At 50.7% G+C, this 15,590-nt stretch overlaps 6 protein-coding genes across 6 annotated transcripts; 3 read left to right on the top strand and 3 right to left on the bottom strand.

Annotated features, from left to right (window-relative positions):
- Positions 1-445: 445 nt before the first annotated feature.
- On the bottom strand, positions 446-1,863 carry AA0111_g132 (hypothetical protein; the record flags this gene model as incomplete). The annotated part of the gene is made up of 2 exons (XM_028646966.1): positions 446-1,587; positions 1,671-1,863. The coding sequence occupies 2 exons, from the start codon at positions 1,861-1,863 to the stop codon at positions 446-448; spliced, it is 1,335 nt and encodes a 444-aa protein (XP_028511641.1).
- Positions 1,864-2,483: 620 nt separating this feature from the next.
- AA0111_g131 (UNC93-like protein) lies at positions 2,484-4,317 on the bottom strand (the record flags this gene model as incomplete). The annotated part of the gene is made up of 6 exons (XM_028646955.1): positions 2,484-2,790; positions 2,837-3,107; positions 3,171-3,516; positions 3,570-3,587; positions 3,765-4,075; positions 4,128-4,317. 6 exons carry the CDS (start codon positions 4,315-4,317, stop codon positions 2,484-2,486), a joined length of 1,443 nt encoding a protein of 480 aa, XP_028511638.1.
- A 1,252-nt stretch (positions 4,318-5,569) lies between these two features.
- Positions 5,570-8,297, top strand: AA0111_g130 (hypothetical protein; the record flags this gene model as incomplete). Its single annotated transcript, XM_028646944.1, has 3 exons — positions 5,570-6,048; positions 6,102-6,594; positions 6,660-8,297. 3 exons carry the CDS (start codon positions 5,570-5,572, stop codon positions 8,295-8,297), a joined length of 2,610 nt encoding a protein of 869 aa, XP_028511639.1.
- A 1,545-nt stretch (positions 8,298-9,842) lies between these two features.
- On the top strand, positions 9,843-11,674 carry AA0111_g129 (putative T-complex protein 1 subunit eta; the record flags this gene model as incomplete). The annotated part of the gene is made up of 4 exons (XM_028646932.1): positions 9,843-9,888; positions 9,936-10,102; positions 10,155-11,511; positions 11,559-11,674. The coding sequence occupies 4 exons, from the start codon at positions 9,843-9,845 to the stop codon at positions 11,672-11,674; spliced, it is 1,686 nt and encodes a 561-aa protein (XP_028512023.1).
- A 210-nt stretch (positions 11,675-11,884) lies between these two features.
- Positions 11,885-13,605, bottom strand: AA0111_g128 (hypothetical protein; the record flags this gene model as incomplete). Its single annotated transcript, XM_028646825.1, has 2 exons — positions 11,885-13,126; positions 13,174-13,605. The coding sequence occupies 2 exons, from the start codon at positions 13,603-13,605 to the stop codon at positions 11,885-11,887; spliced, it is 1,674 nt and encodes a 557-aa protein (XP_028512022.1).
- A 539-nt stretch (positions 13,606-14,144) lies between these two features.
- Positions 14,145-15,473, top strand: AA0111_g127 (hypothetical protein; the record flags this gene model as incomplete). Its single annotated transcript, XM_028646711.1, has 2 exons — positions 14,145-14,259; positions 14,311-15,473. 2 exons carry the CDS (start codon positions 14,145-14,147, stop codon positions 15,471-15,473), a joined length of 1,278 nt encoding a protein of 425 aa, XP_028512025.1.
- Positions 15,474-15,590: the final 117 nt, after the last annotated feature.

The raw sequence follows: 15,590 nt of genomic DNA, 5'->3' as shown, positions 1-15,590 counted from the left end.
CCCTTCCATCCCTCTTACAAATATCATTTGTTACTTTTTTATTCAAGAGATTACCAAGAGATCACCAATAACTCTCAAGAACCCCTCTTTTGTATTTAAACTAGATCCTGGCAGCATTAAGAGACCGTTATCTGCTTCAAAGCTGCTCGTATAGCATGTCCGGGTAGAAGGCATGAGCTTTCGTGAAGGCCTCGAACGATGATGGCCATAATATCATATATGAAAAAATAACCTATCGACTCCACCTGTAATCTTCCATGAGCGCAACATGCCCTTGCACCAATACATGAACCAGCTTATCTATTTGAGGACCACATGACGCTAAGAGACATAGCAGTTCGTACACCTCAAAGGCACCTGGTACATCCACCCCCTTTTGGTGAGCGACTAAAGCAGATATGGGTGACTGGACTTTTGATAAGCTGGTCTAGTCTCAACGTAGGGCTTACAGCCACCCCACCCTCCTTCCAATGATGCTCACGCCTCCGAGCGCAGCACTAATTCCCGTCCAAACTACCAAACTACCATATGGCGTCCCATACAAGCCATGATCACCAATATTGCCCATCTTCAACAGTGTTTCACTGACCGGCCCACTCACAACATTACCTATACCCCTACCCATTGACAAGAAAGAGAAGACCATAGAGCTTTCCATCTGACCCGTACTCATTTGCACTGTCCTCAGGATGCCAGGCCAGGTATTGGTGAAGCTGCCCGCGAAGAGACCATACATGAAGCAGAATATGAGCAGCGGCGGTAGAGAGGTGCTGAAGCCCCAGATCAAGAAGACGGAGAGCATAGCACCGATGGTGGAGATGAGAATGGCAGTGGTGACGTGCGTCCGATCCACAATACTCCCCATGCTAATGGATCCGATGACGGCAGCCATATTTATGAGGATGATGGGCAGAGCGGAAACCGCACTGCTGAAACCGAGGGCCTTCGTATATGTAGGAAGATAGATGGAAGGCACAAAAAAACCTAGTCCCTGCATGATATTTCCAAATTGCAGGATCCAAAAAGACCTGTTTGTCAGGAAAGTGAAGGTAATGCGGGACCTAGTTGTTGCTGGGACGGGAAGTCGCGGCTTCAGAAAGAAGGTGAGAGGCAAGCCAACGACGAAAAGCACGATCGTCCATATGCGCAGCGCGGTGCGGAAGCCGTAGTTATTGAGCAGAAACTGGAGTAAGAGCGGAATGAGGATACCGCCTAACCCTGTACCAGCCCACATGATGCCGAATGCAAGACCCTTGCGTCTTACAAACCACTCGTCCAGGAAAGTGACGACAGGACTATATGTGACAGCGCCACCAATACCATAAAGGATGCCTTGGGTGACGATAAGTTGTGGTACGGTCGTGCAGAGTGAGCTCAGTCCAAGCGAAAGACACATGATAAGCAAGCCTGCAACCATTGCCTTCCTCTTGTGATGTGGCCAACGTATAAGTGATCCGAATGTGAAAGGTGCGACCATATAGAGTATGCCCATCGCGGATGTTCCGATAGCTGGGATGCCGGATGCGCCCGAGAAGGGTAGCGATGAGCTATAGTACTCCTGGAAGATACCGTATGACCATGGAAAACCTGATCAAATGTTAGTCGAGTACCCAAGTACGTCTAGTAGCGCTGCAAGTGGATAACCGTGGCCTATGAAATGTAATGCTTACCCCACACCATCATCTCTATCACAAATGCAGCCGCAAGAAATAACCAAGCATCTTTTCCGCCATCGGTTGGAGGTAGCAATGTCTCGTTCTCAGGCTCGTCGTTCCATCTTGAGCTTGTTTCCAGCTCAAACCGCGATTGGTTGTCGGGTGTGGTGCTCGTGCTCACAAGGGCTGATTGAGACCTAGTCGCCATGTTGTGTATTGGATAGAGCCTCTGCGGAGTTCTTTACCTCTGAAGAAACTGAGTGCAGATGACCTGAACCATATATAATAAGTAACGTGTCTGTCATATGATCTCAACAAAAACACATGGCAAGTATTCGATAAGAGTTTCGCCGAATGAAGCTCTCCCCCACCACACAAGAAAGCTGGGTTGTTGGGCTCTAATCCAGGAAGAGAAACTCGATCCATCATCAAGAGCGGGGCACGGCTTATTGGCATATATGTCATGATGAAGAATGAACGTGTGGTGCTAGCTAGACGCCTCTACCTTTCGGAGTGAGCCTGGGGATGTGAGTATTCCGAAATGCGTCGGAACGATGTACACCGGACTGAAATAGTCTGCCGATATCGCGGCGGACGTGCGCCCAACACCACTTGAGAAAGCATCACTGAGATGGTAAGAGATTCGATGGTAGAAAGTTTGACGAACGATATATAGATACTTTTCGCACGAGGAAACTGGCCTTCCTGTACTAATCTGTTAGTTGCACGCTAACCATCTTTTGGTTGTAGCTTCCGCTGGAGGCAGGGTAGCTTCGCATGTAGGCGAGAACATCGGCTTCCAGATATTCTCAACTCGGATGCACCATCCTACGCCTTCTCGGGCTCGTCTAGTAGATAGCCCTCTCTTCTACCCAGTACATCTTCAATAGTCTCATCTGTAAATCTCAAGTCCTCCTCGAGTGGCACTGTGTCTTTGATCTTTAGAAGCATAACAGGTAGGGCGATAACCAAGCTTGCAGCCAACATCACCCAGCTAGACAGGAAGATATCCATGTAGGGCCTCTTGTAGCCGTCTATACGGAACACTATAGCCGCACCTGCTGATTGTATACCTTTGTAGAAGCCTGCAAAGTTCGCAAGCTTGCGGCTGTTGTTGGAGATGGCACCCATAAACCTAGGAAAAGTTAACAGAGAACGGAACCGTCGGGTGAGCTAGTTACCAGTAAACGCAAGTTTGCCACGCTGCATCGTAGAAGCCGTAGCTCATATATAAAACCATTGGACCGCCATATCCACCATGGGTCCAGTCGTAGTGGAGGCTGTTATCATCGCGACTGTACTGTCGTTGAAAGACATAACCTCCGCCCCAGACAGCAAAGGTCAAAACCAACATAGTTACCCAGGCTATCTTTGCTCGGGTAGTTCTTCTAACGTTCGGAAAGTCTAGCGCAAACCCGAATACAGCAGCCCCAAAAATCTGCGCTAACCAATCTAACAGCCGGTACACGGGTCAGTATATGCTTCATATACAATATTAACAGGGATAATACTAACACAGTGTGTTGTTCAAAGCGCGGGTCCGCACATTAAATCGCGCATAGTTGACGTCATTGAACTGGTATGTATAAAACCAATTCGAAGCGAAGAACATTGGGAAGAGGAGAATAATATATGGGTCCGTACGGAGAGTCTCCCAAAGACCGAAGATCTCGGTTTGCCAAGTCGGGTGCTTCATCATGATTACCCCACTTCCATCGCGGCGTACGACATGTTTGGCATCAATGAGTGTCCAGGAGAGGCATGCGCCGAAGAACGTGAGAATCATGAAACCGATATATGTACCGTTTGTAACTGCTGCTTTAGTTCCGCCGCGGGTGTTGAAGTTGAGCGCTAGTTGCACCTGATATCGAAGTCAGTGTTTGTTCTTTCCATGTTTTCTGGGAACCCGCTTACAAAACCGCCTATAACAGCCTGAGAAGTGATGGCACGAAATCAGTGTATGTCTCAGATGCATTCTGCACAACCACAACTTACCCCCATATTGAAAATTATCCAGAACCAGGAGATATACCGTCCTTTCATATTCTCAGGCTGTTATAGGCGGTTTGGTAAGCGGATTTCCGGAGCATGGAAAGAACAAAAACTTACTGGGTACGACATCATGATCGCTCCTTGGGAAGCCCACAGAATACCAGCACAACATCCCAGCAGGAAACCAGAGAAAACCACGTAACCTAGGTTTTGGGTCTTGTTGAAACAAAGCAATGCACTGACGTAGATGCAATATCCCAGACCACCGAAGGAGAGTGCAATTCGAATGCCAAGGACGTTCGTGATGGTACCGGCGAAAAATCCAACGACGGCGAAGGTAGCATAAAGCGTAGTGTTGGCAGCGTTGCTGGCATGGGCGTCATCGTCAAGACCTGCTGCGCCTATCCCATTGACGGCATTGAACATGCCTGCGCAGTATCAGTAACTTGTTCATCACTCGGATGATGCGCTGAAGCTTACCAGGGCACAAGAAGCAGACAAATGATACCAGTATCAACTGTGACTCTGGCGATGCATAGTATGGAAGCTTGACGGGTCCGATTCTTAGGCTTCTGTACTTCCATCCTCGTCGTCTCTCAAAACTTCCTTGATCATCGTCACGGACTGGCACTCTCGTGTTCGCCCATGTGCTTTGATTGGGTCCAGCCATCGAGACTGATGTAATTGATGATGTGCCTTAAGAGACTAGAATCTTGGGTTGACACAGGCGATTGATGGAATGGTATTATGAACGCTGTCGACAAAGGAACACGATGATCAGGTTTTAGGAAGAAGGCATGAGATGGTCAAACAAAGAGTGGGTTTCAGATGCTGCGTAGAGTGATTTGTGAACCATTCTGCAACCGAGTTACGTTTGCTCACGTACATTGGAGGCCAGGCTAATCGATCAACGTATATCCATGCTTTCGTGTCCTTCGGTGAATGAAATGATTGGCGCAATGCATAGTTGTGGTAGCGTGGACGTGCTATGTTTAGTCCCACCAGCTGTGTTACTAGGTCCTGCCTCATGCAGTGGGCACAAACTTGGTGGGGAATACCTTATCGAGATCGGTATCGTTAGAATCGTTGAGGTTTACTTGTCTCATCACCCCGTGTTTTGGATCAGTTCATTGCTAGTTCCTGCGCTCAAGCCAGTCACACGACCAAGGCTGAATGTAAAGTTCATTCTGAATAGCTCGATCGTTGCGTATCGGTAAGCTTGCCCTGTTCCGGCGGGGAATAAACCCCTCACATAAGCTTGTGGCGCCAGCAATCCTTGGTAAATGGGCACAACTCGCCGCTGTAGACGTGGCTTTGGCGCGCCAAAAAGATAATGTTGAAATGTGTAAATGTTCACTGGGGGCTATGGGACGCCATTTGCGCAGTGAGCTAGAAGACTGATTTATTTACGGTCAGACGCAGAGGCTTAGATAACCAGGACGTGATAACATTTGGCCCCATTGTCTTGCTGACCTATCAACATATCCTTCTTTCTATGTGAAAGAGGCCTCCCATATAATATTTGTGATGGGCCTGCGTCTCATGGCGCATCTCGACAAGGACATTCAGCCATTTCCGCCCCTTGCTAAAGGGTTTGCATGTTTGACCATCGACGTAAGCATGCAAAGATGTTGTGGCACCAATGATTCTTCTGAACCCGATTATGGGCATTCGATATATCTTTTTGTGTTTCTACTGGACAAAGGGGTTCCACATCGGCGTAATTGTATTCAAATTTCAAAGTGGTCTTCTCGGTCATGCTCACCGCATGACACATAACCTTGTGGCGCAAGCCATTACCTGCATGGCTATCGGCGCTTAGTGTCACATTCATCGCACTGCCTAGTACGACTTTCCGCAGACGACAGTGAGCTTCACCCTGCGAGTCACACCCATCGCAGTGTCCACGTCGATTACTAGCGATGGAGATAGTTGCATCCACACCTGTAAACGCAGCCTCTGCTGTCATCGCTCTGAACAAAGCGGCTTGGACATTATCAGTATCCCTTTCCGAACTCGACAAGGACGCAAAGCTCGGCAATGCATCCCTCGAAAACCTCACAGGCGAAGTCAAATCTCTCGGTAATGAATGTTACCAAATACACCTCAAGTTGGTAGAAGTCGCAAGCAAGACAAAGATAGGGTCACCCCCACCCTACGATGGCGACGGCAGGATGTGGACTTGTCTTACAACTCAGGTGGAAGACGCGAGCCAGACAATACATGGCCTGGAGTCATTCGTCAAGAGCGTCAGGTTGGAGGAGGCTGAGGAGGCCAGTCTCGTGTTCCGGCCGCAGCGCCTGGTGCAGCTAAATAAGAGCAAGGATCAAATCGAGGAGATGGTAGCGAATGTACGCAGACATAGTGACAACCTGAGGACTACGCTGCTTCTGGTTCACACGTAAGTTGCTTGTTTGCCAACAAGTAATGATGGGATGCTGAATCACTTTACAGCGTACTTGCCCATCTTGTATCTGTCCGTCCCGAGCGACCACCTACATCCGACGTTGTGGAGCTACAACACATGGTGACCAAGCTGCAACGCTCATCTCAGATCGGTCCAACTTGGCGATATTCCCATACAGAAGCTACATTGATGCAGTACGCGCAAGAAGTTATCGTCAAAGAGATGAAAATTTGCGAGCGAAATCCAACTGTGAACCGGACCGTTCAGGCTTTACATATCGAAAGTAACGATGACCATGTCCCACAATCGGCGAAGGCCATACAAGCGATACGAGAAGATCAGCAAGAATCAAGGGTCTCTTCTGTAGTTCCTGCAATCTCTTCAAAGAACCCTGGAAGGACGTATAGTGTCCTGAGAAGTCTGTCGCCGATCCAAAACATGCAACAACATGAAGCGTCCGACTCGGATGATGATCTGGATACCGACTTCGCCAAAGCGGCATTGAGCACTGGCTCTCAAGCGTTCGACGCCGGTATATATGTGAGAAATTTCCCTATACTAATTGCGTGTGAGACATACACTGACTTCTGACATGAACCTCTCAGGAAGAGGCAGACTCTCTGCTTCAAGAAGCGCTAAGGATATTGCTATTGCTGCAAAAGCGAAGGCGAGCTTTCTGCGACGTCTTCAGTCTGCACTATAAGCTTGCAGTTTGTGCGTACCACGTTCAGGGACCGGCAGATGCCGAAAAGGCTTTGACCGGATTCGTTGAACAATCAGCGAACTCTGATACAGAACGTGAATGGATTCACAATGCAACTCACCTGTTAGCTCAGCTGTACGTCCGCATGAATCGTCTCGACCGCGCACGGATCGAATGCGAAAAGACCTTGCAAGCACGGCGACGGCTACAAGGAAAACAAAGTGCCGCCTCTTTAGAATCGATGGCGCTCATGGCCCACATCTATGTTTTGCTTGACAAGCGTGCGCTTGCAAAATCGTGTCTTGCTATGATACCAGAGGCCAACCGGGAGACCGTGTTGAGAGTGGTCGAAGAATCACTTGGGAAGAATGTAGAGCACCTAGATTTCGCCTCACTACTCTCACGAGTGAGACCTGTCGATGCCGATACGATTGTAGAGCGAGCTCATAACAGCAGACTCTCTACAACAACCTTAGAGTCATCCTTGGATCACAATGGCAGCGACTCAGCGTCTGTGATGACGAAGTCACAAGTAGCTGACCCTTGGCATACACCTCGAAGTATTGCATCCGAGAACGTTACCTTGCTGGATTCAAGTCCATTTATAAAGAAATCGCACCTTTCTGTATCGAGTAAAACAGAGCAGGGGTACTCAAAAGATGAAAGCCAAGCACGAGATTACACTCCTAGCATAAGGAAAGCAGACGTAGCGATTGCGAGCTCATCTGAACCCGAGCACAGAGAGAAAAACAAGGCGAAGCCGCTCTCCCGTAAAGAGATACTCAACAAAGTTGGCTGTCAACCCCGAGACCGAGCTGAGGAGGCCGTTTGCGATGGAGATTACGGAGCTCTGATGACTACACTGAATAAGAAGAAGGGTTTCTGGCGGTCAAATGTGCGTAAGCGTGGCCGCACAGAGCGTGTGACAGCACTGCACTTTGCCGCTCTATTTGGTGAAGTTGACATGGCGCGGGCCCTGATACAGGCAGGTTTCAGCGTCAACGAAGTCCCTTTCGGCTATTCCACGACTCTGACGCCCTTAAATTTTGCCATCGGCGCCCGGCAGGTGATCATGGTCGCCCTGCTCACTATGAAAGGTGCGGTACCAGCTTCACCAGACACATGGTCGACATTGGCAGGACAGCTGATGAGCCGGTCATGGCTGATGAAAACAATGTCGGAGGCTGAAAAGCACCTGGTCCCAAAACGGATTACTGAGATTATGGATATCCTACTTCACCGCGGATGGGATATCAATGCCCCAATAACTGCATCTGGAGGGACTGTCTTGCACCAAGCCGTATGTTTTTGGACCGGGGCATACAAATGGGATTTAAGTCTTCGCGCTGCGGTAACTTCATTCCTATGCGAGAGAGGCGCAAATCCATTTCAGGCGAACTCAGAAGGCAAGACCCCTTATGATATTGCGTCCGCCTCGGAACATCAGGACCTCATGGTGATCATCGAAGACCACTCTAGACAGAAAAGGCTCTTAGGCACACCTGCGATGCCAGTTGAACTGCCCGGTCAGTTCCATTGACATGACTGATGCGCTTCTAAATTGGGTTTCCTGAGTACATCGGCTCACACAAGCCGCTGAAACCTGCGGAATAGACGGTCTGGGATAGACGAAATCTGATTTGATCAGCGTCATGAAGCCTTGTTGGAAGCGACACGCATTAGGAACAGAAATGGCCGGCATACAACGATGAAGTCGATCTGTAGCTCGTAGATGCGCTATGAACGCGAGAGCATGTCCTCGTGAATTCGCCTATGTACTTGGATGCGACAATGGAGAAGGCTTCTACAAAGGCTATCACACCTTTGAATAGACATGCAGTGTCTCTGCAAGGCGTATACAATAATGCAGGAAGCTAGAGTCCACTAGAAGAATTAACTGCGAATGCCTCCCAGCTGGCTGGTGGTAGTAACAAAGAATCAAGGAAAACCGGCCGTTTTCCTAGAAGAAGACTACTGGATCTGCCTGTAATTGACTGAGTCCAGGTAAAGAGTCATGCATGACGGTACAGAATACATCGTGCGACGCTGGCGGATCATCCTGCTTATCCGTCAAAGGTGTGAGCCGCACATTGCGGACTTGATTCTTGGCTTCAGGGCTTAAATGACGTATAAAATCCAGAACAGGCAAATAGTTGAATGCATAGAAATGGAACTGGTTCTCCGAGTATATGATTTGCAGGCATTCGTGATAGATCAGGCGATTCGTTCGTAAAACATCCAGACTTAAGTGTCTGTCAGGGTGAGGGCGGCAATTCTTGTTCCATTTCCTGCTGATGGATCGTGCGTCGCAATCGGTGTAGAGAATAAATCGCTTGTTTGATGATGGTAAGACATATCGGAAAATCTCCCTCCGAATCTCAGACGGGATGCGTAGTAAAGGTGGGTAGGTGTCCAAGGGTGATATGGTTTCGGCAAGCGAAATTTGTTTTTCTACACTCTCTTTTGAACGTCGTTCTAGGCGACGTAGGCAGATGTCCTCCGTTGTCTTGGGTGTGGGTGCCATCTATACAGATGTCAGTACTACGCGAATATCATAGGCACTACATGGCCTGACCTTCTTGGCAGATGTCTTGGCCGGCATGCTCGTAATATGAACGCTTACGAGAGAGCTCGAGATGCAGTCGGGAATAATGGCAAAGTTCTGCGATAGGTTCAGATCGTATTGGCAATTAACCCTGGGAGACGAAGCGGTCACGAGGTCATATGTGCCGTGTCAATGTCACTGTGCAGCACGGAATTGATCGTTCGAATGCGTCGACGACAAGTGTTTAGGCTGGGAGCTTCTGGGATATGCGACGACGTAACTGTGGTACAATGCACGGAAGGACTGTAGAATGCTGAGCGAAGGTTGTCAACAGAAGTCGGGAAAGTTACGCACGGTCCTCAGGCTTGGCAAAGGGTCGTGCTCTGGAGATTGGGAAAATTCATGGGACGCGTTTGTTTGATCCCCGCATACAGCTGCGCATAGCTCACCGTGCCCCTCACAACACACCACCAGCTTTATTTGAATTTCAAAGCTTCCACACTCTGGGCCCGAGTCTTTGTATTACTCTAATCAGACAGCATGTCGTTCGGCGGTCAAACACCGACGATTGTGGTGTTGCGGGAGGGTAGGTGCCTCGACACTTTTTGATACATACATCGCTAACAGTCTCAGGTACCGATCAGTCACAGGGCCGCGGCCAGGTAATATCAAACATCAACGCTTGCCTTGCTGTACAGGCCACGATCAAGGGAACACTCGGGCCATATGGCGGTGATCTACTCATGGTCGATGAGAATGGCAGGCAGACAATCACCAACGATGGTGCCACGGTCATGAAGGTAGAGCCTACTGCAAAATTTCAGCTTCCTTAGCGGGTCTAACTGTACACAGCTCCTTGATATCGTCCACCCCGCCGCCCGCGTTCTCACCGACATCGCACGATCGCAAGATGCCGAAGTGGGCGATGGTACCACTTCCGTCGTGGTTATTGCAGGAGAGATACTGAAGGAGATCAAGGACTTTGTCGAGCAGGGAGTCAGTAGCCAGACTATCATGAAAGGCCTCCGGAGAGCATCGCATCTTGCTGTCAACAAGATTATGGAGATCGCCGTAGACACTGCCGAGGGCAACCAGCGGGATACTCTCCAGAAACTTGCCGCGACCGCCATGAGCAGCAAGCTGATTCACAGGAATGCCGACTTCTTCACCAAGATGGTCGTAGACGCTGTACTCTCGCTCGACCAGGACGAGCTGAACGAGAAGCTCATCGGAGTAAAGAAGATTACTGGTGGTGCGCTCCAGGATTCGCTTTTTGTCAATGGTGTCGCATTCAAGAAGACCTTCTCATACGCCGGTTTCGAGCAACAACCGAAGACTTTCAAGCAGCCGAAGATCGTGTGCCTGAACGTCGAACTTGAGCTGAAGAGTGAGAAGGACAACGCTGAGGTACGGGTAGAGCAGGTCTCGGAATATCAGGCGATTGTCGACGCAGAGTGGCAGATTATTTACAACAAGATGGAAGCGCTATACAAGACGGGTGCCAAGGTTGTCCTGAGCAAGCTCCCTATTGGAGATTTGGCGACACAGTACTTCGCGGACCGCGACATCTTCTGTGCTGGACGCGTAGCGGCAGACGATCTCGACCGCGTATGCCGCGCAACAGGCGCGAGCCTTCAATCCACCTGCTCTGATATTCAGAGCAAGCACCTCGGAACCTGCGAATCGTTTGAGGAGCGACAAATTGGTGGCGAGCGCTTCAACTTCTTCGAGGGCTGCCCGGAAGCCAAGACTTGCACATTGGTGCTTCGCGGCGGTGCAGAGCAGTTCATCGCCGAGGTCGAGCGAAGCTTGCACGATGCAATCATGATTGTCAAGCGTGCGATCAAGAACAGGAACATTGTTGCCGGAGGTGGTGCCGTCGAGATGGAGATCTCCTCATACCTACACAACTACGCCGACAAGAACATCCCGCATAAGCAACAACCTATTATCAAGGCGTTTGCAAAGGCCCTCGAGGTCATTCCCAGGCAGCTCTGCGATAACGCCGGTGTCGACGCGACGGACATTCTCAACCGACTCCGCGTAGAACACAAGAAGGGCAACATCTGGGCTGGTGTCGACTTTACAACAGAGAGCATAGCGAACAATATGGAGAGGTTCGTCTGGGAGCCTAGTCTGGTCAAGGTCAACGCTCTACAGGCAGCAACGGAGGCGGCATGCTTGATCCTGAGCGTTGACGAGACAATCAGTATGTGAGATGACATTCCAGGGCAAAACAATGCTAACAGTATGCAGAGAACCAGGAGTCACAGCAACCACAAGCCCCCAACAGGCCGCTACCGCCTGGCGCTGCACAGAGGGCGCTGGGTGGTGGAGGAAGGGGACGCGGCCGCGGAATGCCCAGACGGTAAAGACACCAGAGCGGAAGAGAGAGTGTATACCAAGACAGAGACACCTATGCTACGCCATGTTGCAGACGCAGATGTCCATGAATAATGCAAAAATGATGAATCGAACAAGTATCTTGTTCACAAGTCTTGAGCGCACCGAAGAATTTTCGATGGACATGAAACGATGCAGTGAATTCTATCAAGGATATTTGAATTGCTCCTTCACACTCGTTACGACTCCTTAATGCCTCTCTCGCCCCAGCTCATGCCATAGCTCTTTACCCTACTAAAGTAGAAGGCACGATCATTCTTCAATCCAAACTCGGCCCAGTCATCCGTCAACCGGTTATAACTCCAGTATCCTTGCCAAACAAGTTTGTTGTTCTTAGCTCCTCGCCCTGCGTTGCCAAAACTCAGTGCCATCTTGTACATGTACTTTGGCGTGGCGCCTGGTTTCTCAATATGCAGCGTGCCCTCCGGTTCCTCGCTGCCAGGCTCCGGACCGCTCATGCGCCAGCGGCCTAACACGGCATCTTTCATTGGTGCACTGGGCAGGTTGTGATGGTTCTTGTGAATGTATTCGACATACAAGTAGGGAACCACATCGGCGGGCTCAGTAGTGGTGAGTAGAGAAATGCATGTCCCGTCGCGCAGAAAGCGCAGGTAGCGGAAGTAAGTTACAATATGGATAGGCGAGTTCCAGGATGATGTTGTAGGTAGTGCTTGTCCCGGGCGCGTATAGTTGACCGTACTGATGTAGCAGCCGTTGAACCGAATGCGAGGGCGTTGTCGAAAGAGTGTGCGGTAAGTGGGGTATGTTGTTGGGACGAGAAGCTGGGTCAGTGCTGCTGGAGAGAGTGATTCGGCCGCGGCTGCGGCTTCGATGTCTTCGGTATCAGAGAGGTCAAGGTTTGCGGCACCTAGAGTGATTACGCCCATGTCGTCATCATTGAGCGGTTTCCCACCAACTTGACACGACCATGTGTAGTGCATGGACGCGAAGCCATATTCGGGCCCTAGAGCTAAACGTTTCCAAACACGGTCTTCGGTGGTCACTAGGTAAGCCAGGCGTTTACACACTTGGGCCAGGCGAGCGAATGACGCAATGTCTTGTATGGCGAGTTGCTCCAATATCTCGACAACAATCTCTTCTGGAATACTAGATATCGGACATGGAGGCGCGGGGCTTAGATCGGTTGGTGCTAGCTCACCGAGAATAGAAGTGCTGGCGTATTCGTTTATCAGGCTTTGGTACGTGGGAGAGAGACCATGTAGGGAGTGGTGGGCAGTGTTGGGCACTGTGGCTGAGGCATTGGATGGGTTGAGGTCCTGGGGTTTGGGTATAGAGTGGGACGATGCTGGTGTTGTTGACGATGGAACTGAAGCGCTTGCTGCTTGTGCAGCTTTGAGTTTCCTGAAATATGAGGGCGGGAAGTGCTTCGCTTTGTACGTCTCTTGAACGCTAGAATCGAGCTACCAACATCAGACGATAGTTTATGGTGACATTGAAGTCAACGCACCTTGAATGCTTTTCTGTACAGGTCTACACTGTCACCCAGACTACCTTGGCTTTCCTTTTCTACGGCTTTTTCATAATGTTCTAGAGCAGACGTCGGTTCGGTCTCCTCAGCAATGGCGGCAGCGGTCTGAGCGCTCGTTTCATCAAGTCTCCGGCCATGCTGCTTCTCACCCAGATTATGGTAGGTATAGGAGTTGACTTCGTCACCGCCTTCTAGGCTTAGGCTCCGAGCACGAGTGTGATGCTGCACATCAGGCGCATTGCTTTTGTTTGCATGAGATTTGCTCGTTGAGGATGAAGTAGCGGTGTTCTTGACCGACGCAGACGAGGCAGGCGCCTTGCCCTTTGATCTGGCAGTCACTTCTTCCCTCCATTTCTGGCGGAAAGACTCGAGCTCGGCCTCGGTGTTGGTGGGAACGTCTTGAGGGTCCATGGCAAACTTGGCCAAGAGCGGTGGTACTTGGGTATCGGTTAGACGCGGTATGTCCGAAGTCGCAGGATGTGGACGAGAACAGGGTCCAATGCAGAGGCTAGCAACGGGCTTTTAGTAAGGATAGGAATTCAATCGACGTGTGACTCTAGAGAAAGTTCCGGTGCTCGCAGTGATTAGGCGTGCATGATGGGGCCTGTGAAGTTGCGGCAGGGCGATGACGGGCGCCACTCGATCCATGTTCTAGCCTCGCGCAGTGCGCCATCTGATAAGCCGACGCCCTTTTGTCTCTGACAATCGGCATGAGGGGCCAATCATCCAACGTGGGCGGCGCGGGAATGACGCGCCAAAAAGTGTAGCTCCGATAATTAAGTCGTTGCGTCAAAGCTTCCCGTCGCCTTCGTCACCACTTATACACGCCCATCACTCCAGAAGACAATGCGCACAACGCCCTTTTTGCGCATCCAGCCCTCTGACAAGACCCCTCGCACTGCTTCGAGGCTATCCCCCAACTGCCTGCTGCCACTCCCAAAGTAGGCAACATGGCGATGGCCACGCAGCGAGCCGAGGCAGCGGATCCGACCGGCGTGGGAGAAGTGTCGCTCGGCCAAAAAATGATGTCTGCCGTCTCGGGTAGTGTCCTCACGTCGTTGCTGGGTATGTCACATCTACGCAGTTGTTTGCCATGCCAGAACTGACACCAGCAAGTCACCCCTCTCGACGTCGTCCGCGTACGACTGCAATCGCAAGAAACCGTCCCGACCACCTCGCCACGCCCACGCGGATTCAATGGCCCAACACTCACACAATTCCGCGATCTACCACCCAATCTCGGCATCTCCTCGTGCTGCAGAGAGGTTTTTTGGATGAACAACAAGGCACCCTTCTGCGTAGCGGGGCCAACTATGGCGCCCATAAACCCCGCCGATTTGAGCTGTGCCGTGGAGGAGGTCGAACGCAAAACCATAAATAGCACATGGGACGGTCTGCGCAAGATTGCCCAGAACGAGGGTCCGCGGACACTCTGGAGAGGACTGTCACCGACCCTAGTCATGGCAGTGCCTGCAAACGTCATCTACTTCGCTGGATACGACTGGCTGCGAACAGCACAAGCCTCACCTTTGCGACAAACAGTTTCCGATGCGTACATACCATTAGTGGCAGGAGCCACTGCGCGAGTTCTTGCTGCCGTAGCAGTGGGTCCCATCGAAATATTCCGAACACGAATGCAGGCAGCAAATTCTACTGCCACCGCCGCTGGGCACTTCCGCGATACAATGGACGGGCTCAGAGAAATGGTCGGCAGCCAGGGTGTCTCCAGTTTATGGAGAGGCCTCACGTTGACCCTCTGGCGCGATGTACCTTTCTCCGCCATGTACTGGTGGGGTTACGAAGCCACAAGAAACGTCTTGACAGACCAACGAGGAAGAAGGGAGGCCAGGAACGATGGTTTCGAATTTCGCATGGGCCGAGGCGAGGAGAGAGTACGGAGAAGAAGCAGGTCAAGAAGCCAGGAAAACCATAGAGACACATTGGTCGACAGCTTCATCGCTGGTGCTACGTCAGGAGCAGTTGCTGCTTTCATTACCACACCATTTGATGTTGGAAAGACACGCCAACAAGTTGCGCGGCACATGGGCGACACTGCAAAGGACATCGCAAACTCAACACGGCCAGAAGACCAATCCATGCCACGCTTCCTCGCGCATATCTACCGCGAACAAGGCATGCCGGGTCTGTTCAAGGGCTGGGCAGCCAGATGTCTCAAGATCGCGCCTGCATGCGCTATCATGATTAGCTGCTACGAGTTCAGTAAAAAGATGGCCTTGGATATGAATGGACGACGGGAACGGGAACGATTAGAAGCATGAACTGCAATACGCCACACCACCAACCCCGGTGCGTAGCACACACCACATCCATTACTCGCGTTATCGGCTTCACACATCACATGATAATTGCATAGCGGCGCATTGGGAGCGTACTGG

This window comes from Alternaria arborescens (genome assembly GCF_004154835.1).
Source record: "Alternaria arborescens strain FERA 675 chromosome Unknown contig_1, whole genome shotgun sequence".
Lineage (NCBI taxonomy): Eukaryota > Fungi > Ascomycota > Dothideomycetes > Pleosporales > Pleosporaceae > Alternaria > Alternaria arborescens.
The sequence above is the reverse complement of the archived record's forward strand: the minus strand, read 5'-3'. Positions and strand labels throughout refer to the sequence as shown.